Raw genomic sequence first — 5,000 nt, 5'->3', positions numbered from 1 at the left:
GCTGCTGCTCTTGTTGCTGCTGCTGCTGCTGCTGCTTCAGGCCTTGCCTCGTCATTTGCTGCATTGCTGCTTCTCAGCTGCAGCAGGGGCCTCTGCTCCAGCACCCTGGCATGCTGCGCTGCTGCTGCATGCGCTGCAGCAGCTACCCTCTATTTCCTCACAGCAGCAGCAGCAGCAGCAGCAGCAGAGGCTGCAGCACTATTTGCTGGGTGCGGGGGACTGTTTAATGGAGGCGCTGCAGCCGTTGCTGCTGCTGCTGCAGCAGCAGCAGCAACAGGGGGTTGACCCCTTTGCTGCAGCTGCAGAGACACCCGAAGCGGCGGCAATGAAGCAGCAGCTGCTGCGTCTGCTGTCACAGCAGCAGCTTCCTGCTGCTGCTCTGCTGCAGCTGCATGCAGTGCTGCTGCACATCCACTTAGAGCTACCAGAGGGAATCAAGGTGCTGCCGCTGCAGCTGCTCCGTGCTGCTGCTGCGCTGCTGCTGCTAGCTGATGCCGCGATGCGCAGGATGCTGCTGCTGCAGCAAAACGCAGCAGCAGCAGCAAATGCAGCAGCGGCAGCCACCGGAAGCTCGCAGGAAGATCTACTGCCGCTAGAAGACATGCAGCAACAGCAGCAGGAGCAGCAGCAGCTCGAAGAGGGCCCCTCAACCTCGCTGCTGCACCGATCTGTTCTACGCTGCCTTTACGGCATGCAGCAGCAGCAACAGCAGCAGCAACAGCAGCTATGGCAGGTAGCTGCAGAGACACCTGCAGGCCCTTACGTCCTCGACATTTTGCTGCAGCAAACCCCGGGGATCGGACGATCCCAGAGTGTGGGGTAGCTGCAGCGCGGCAGCAGCAGCTGCTGCTGCTGCAGCACAACGAATAGCAGCAATATGACACGCCCTAAACCCTAAACAACAGGAGCAGTCGTTGCTGCTGACCGAGCAGCACAGCTGCTGACGCAGCAGCAGCGGCTGCTGCTGCTGCAGCAGCGTCAACACTACACGCACGAGCGATGCGAGTAGCAGCAGCAACAGCCACAACTGCAGCAGAAGCAGCCAGCGTAGTAGCAGCAACAGCAGCAATAGGAATAGAAAGGAGCTGTGCCGGCAGCCGCAGCAGCAACGGCAGCAGCGGCGGCGGCGGCAGCAGCAGCAGCAGCAGCAGCAACGGCAGCAGCTGCAAACAGCAACAGGTGCAACAGCAGACGGCCCCTGTGATAATCTGTTGCTGTTGCTGTTGTTTCCTAATGCAGCAGCAGCAGCAGCAAAACCTGGTGGCAGCTGCTGCTGCTGCAGCAGCAGCAGCAGCAGCAGCACCCTAAACCCTAAACCCTAAACCCTAAACCCTAAACCCTAAACCCTGCACGTTTGCGCGGTTCGCGCCGCCTTAGCTGCGCGGCAACGGCTAAACCCTAATCTGCAAACACTTGACTATAAACCCTAAACCCTAAACCCTAAACCATAAACCCTAACACTACGCTGCCTTCCACAGCTGCAGCGCGTCATAGGCTTCGCCGCCTGCTGCTGTTGCAGCAGCAGCAGCAGCAGCAGCAGCAACAGCAGCAACAGCAGGACCGGAAGGGCTGGACCCTGATTCAAAAGGCGCAGCAGGTGCAGCAGCAGAAGCAGCAGCAGCAGCGGCATCTCCACAGGGTATAGCAACCGCAGCAGCAGCTGCAGCGGTAGCAACTGCAGCAGCGGTAGCAGCAGCAGCAGCAGCGACAGCAGCAACAGCTGCTGCTGCAACAGCAGCAGCAGCAGCTGTCACGGGGGCCGCTGCTATTCGGTGCTGTTCTTGGGCATTTCTACACCCGCATACAGCAGCAGCAGCCACAGCAGCAGCAGCACCAGCAGCAGCAGCGGCAGCCGCAGCAGCAGCAGCAGCACCAGCAGCAACAAGAGCAGCAGCAGCAAGACCCGCAGAAACAGCAATAGCAGCTGCTGCAGCCGCTGCAGTAGCAAGAAGGGAAGCAGCAACAGCAGCAGAAACAGCAATCGCTGCAGCAGCAACCAGAGCAGTAGCAAGAGCTGCAGCAGTAACAGCTACAACCGCAGCAGCAGCAACAGCAGCAGCAGCAGCTGCAGCAGCAACAGCAACAGCAGCAGCACTTGTGGTTTCGTTTATACTTAGTGCGGTTTTTTGAGTTGTGGGGCGGCGATGATTTCTCTCAGAGAGCACAAGCAGAGCGTGAAGGCAGCTATTTTTTTGCTGCTGCACCTTCTGTGTCTTTGCTGCTGCACGGCGAGAGCCCTCCGCGCAGCAGCACAGGAGGGGATAGCGGCATTGCAGCAGCAGCAGCAGCAGCAGCAGCAGCAAACAAGCAGCACAGCAACACCAAATCAACCCATCATTCGCACTCATCTCAGCAGCACAAGCAGCAGCAGCAGCAACAACGTCTTCGTTCTGCTGCTGCTGCAGATCCTGAAGGCGCAGCAGCAGCTGCTGCTGCTGCTGCTGCTGCGAAACGGTTTGCTGCAGCACGCAACCCTCTACGCTTCCCTAAGGATGAAGATGAAAATGCGTATTGCTGCTATTTAAACTCTCTTTATCCTTTTCGTCTGCTTGTCGTCGGTTTGTTAATGCTCTTCGTTGAGCTAATGCAGGTAGCTTGGCTGTTTGTCTCTCAAGGTATAAACCCTAAACCCTAAACCCTAAACCCTAAACCCTAAGGGGTGGCGATGGAAGCAGAGGAATAGCTATCCATGCCTTCAACTTCTGTCTTGCTGCTGCTGTTGCTGCTGCTGCTGCTGCTGCTGCTGGCTCTGCTCTTGCTCGTATTGTTGCTGCTGCTGTTGTTGCTGCTGCTCTTGCTGCTGCTTGTTCCTCTGCTGCTTGCATTGCTGCATGGGCGTCGCTGCTGCTGTCTCCTGCTGCTTCTGTCTCTTGCTGCTGCTGTTGCTGCCGCTGCTGCGTTCGTTCTGCTGCTTTAGCTGCTGCTGCTGCTGCTTGTCTAGTTGCGTTAAGTGGTGCTGCTGCATTTTTGCTGCTGCTGCTGCCTCAAATGCTGCTGCTGCTGCTGCTGCTGCTTCTTCTTTTTCTTCTTTTCCTATTTCTGTTGTTTTTGCTGCTGCTGCTTTGCTTTTTCTGATGTATTATTATTTTAATTTCTTTTTATTTCGTTTGCTGCTGCTGCTGCTGCTGCTGCTGCTGCTGCTGCAGGTTCTGCTGCTAACCGTCTGCACTGGCCGATATTTCAGATGAATGAGAATGTCTTCTTCTCGATTATGTTTGTATTCTCGTTGCTGCTGCTGCTGTATGGAGTCTTAGCTGTCGCCTCGAAGCTGCCTTTCTTTCGGGACAAGCTCGAGACGTTTGCTGTCTCTATACTCGCTATTGTAAACCCTAAACCCTAAACCCTAAACCCTAATCCCTGTCTGTGGATAGTTCGAGACGTTTGCTGTCTCTATACTCGCTATTGTAAACCCTAAACCCTAAACCCTAATCCCTGTCTTTAAAGACGTTCATCATTTCAATATTCGATATCGTAAACCCTAAACCCTAAACCCTTGTTTCACAGGGTTTAGGGTTTAGTGTTTGATGTTTAAGGTTTAATGTTAAGTGTACAATATTTAGTGTTTATGTTTCAGTGTTCAGTGTTTAGGGTTTAGGGTTTAGGGTTTAGGGTTTAGGGTTTGTGGTTTGTGGTTTGTGGTTCAGGCCTTTCTGAGTCGCGTTGCGTGTTTATTTGCGGTCGTTCTCTTTACTTCTCAAGACCACAACAAAGAATGTTTAGGATGCAAAGCAGCTCAAAAACATTTTGAGATTGAAACCCTAATCGACAAACTCCCCGGCGAATATGTTGCTGTCGAGACCCCAGGTTTGTTTGCTTGAGGGTTTAGGGTTTAGGGTTTAGGGTTTAGGGTTTAGGGTTTACGATCACTGCGGTTGTTTTAATGGGCTCACTGCGATTCGTTTGAGGGGTTATTAGGGTTGATTAGGGTTTATTAGGGTTTGTTAGGGTTTATTAAGGGTTATGAGGATTTATGAGGGTTTTATTAAAGTTTATTATGGTTTGTTAGGGTTAAAAAAGGGTTTACGGTTGTCTATAAGGGTTTACTAGAGTGCATTAGAGTGTATTAGGGTTTATTAGAGTATATCAGTGTTGCTTAGGGTTAATTAGGGTTTATGAGGGTTTATGAGGGTTTGTGAGGGTTTGTGAGGGTTTGTGGTTTCAGAAGCAGACACCGCAGTCATGGCTGTGACAACAGCAGATGCATGTACAGCGGAGTTAATTTTGCTGTCTTCTGCCGCTCTCTTTCATACTCTCATCATCGATGTTATGCTTCCTGTTCGGTGGGCTTCTTTAGGGTTTAGGGTTTAGGGTTTAGGGTTTAGGGTTTAGGGTTTGGGGTTTAGGGTTTAGGGTTGTGATGGTTGGGGTTGATGGGTTTGGGGGCTTTGTTGGGATGTAGTAGCAATAGGGTTTTAGGGTTTAGGGTTTAGGGTTTAGGGTTTAGGGTTTAAGGTTTAGGGTTTAGGGTTTAGGGTTTAGGGTTTTAGGGTTTAGGGTTTAGGGTTTAGGGTTTAGGGTTTAGGGTTTAGGCATATGAAAATATTTGGGTTTTGAATCTCCGCTCCCCTATCTACAACTAAAATAAAGCACTCTCTCATTTATTTATTTATTTATTTATTTATTTATTTATTTATTTATTTGTTTGTTTGTTTATTTGTTTATTTGTTCGCAGGACTATGGTGTCTTTACCGCTGCATTTGTTATATTTGTTTAGTTGTGTCGGCAGCCTCGCCTTTTGCGCATTTGCCTATTCGCACGGTTTGAATTACTTGGGGTAAGAAGGGTTTATTATTTATTTAGTTATTTATTTATATTTATTTACTTATTTATTTATATGTTTGTTTATGTTTGTTTATTTATTTATTTAGTTATTTACTTAATTATTTGTTTGTTTGTTTGTTTATTTGTTTTTCTGTTTTATTGTTTGCTTGCTTATTCATATATATATATATATATATATACATGTATATATGCATGTATATATATATATATATAAACGT

The 5,000-nt window shown here is 49.8% G+C and overlaps 2 protein-coding genes across 2 annotated transcripts in view; both read left to right on the top strand.

Annotated features, from left to right (window-relative positions):
- The window catches only part of EAH_00048360 (hypothetical protein, conserved), a gene marked incomplete at both ends in the record, with an annotated part of 3,009 nt that extends 2,186 nt beyond the window's left edge, over positions 1-823 (top strand). The window contains one exon of the mRNA XM_013394480.1: positions 41-823. Within this exon, the coding sequence (XP_013249934.1) occupies positions 41-823 (783 nt within the window). The remainder of the gene's footprint in view (positions 1-40) is intronic.
- A 176-nt stretch (positions 824-999) lies between these two features.
- On the top strand, positions 1,000-4,774 carry EAH_00048350 (hypothetical protein; the record flags this gene model as incomplete). The annotated part of the gene is made up of 6 exons (XM_013394479.1): positions 1,000-1,179; positions 1,495-2,116; positions 3,147-3,322; positions 3,645-3,804; positions 4,163-4,280; positions 4,673-4,774. Coding segments are annotated over 6 exons (1,358 nt in total), but the record flags the coding sequence as incomplete, so codon positions are not given.
- Between the last annotated feature and the right edge of the window lie 226 nt (positions 4,775-5,000).

Source organism: Eimeria acervulina, genomic scaffold, assembly GCF_000499425.1.
Source record: "Eimeria acervulina Houghton genomic scaffold, Eah_scaff760, whole genome shotgun sequence".
In the NCBI taxonomy this organism is placed as follows: Eukaryota; Apicomplexa; class Conoidasida; order Eucoccidiorida; family Eimeriidae; genus Eimeria; species Eimeria acervulina.
Note: the sequence above shows the minus strand (reverse complement) of the source record. Positions and strands in the feature narration are given on the sequence as shown.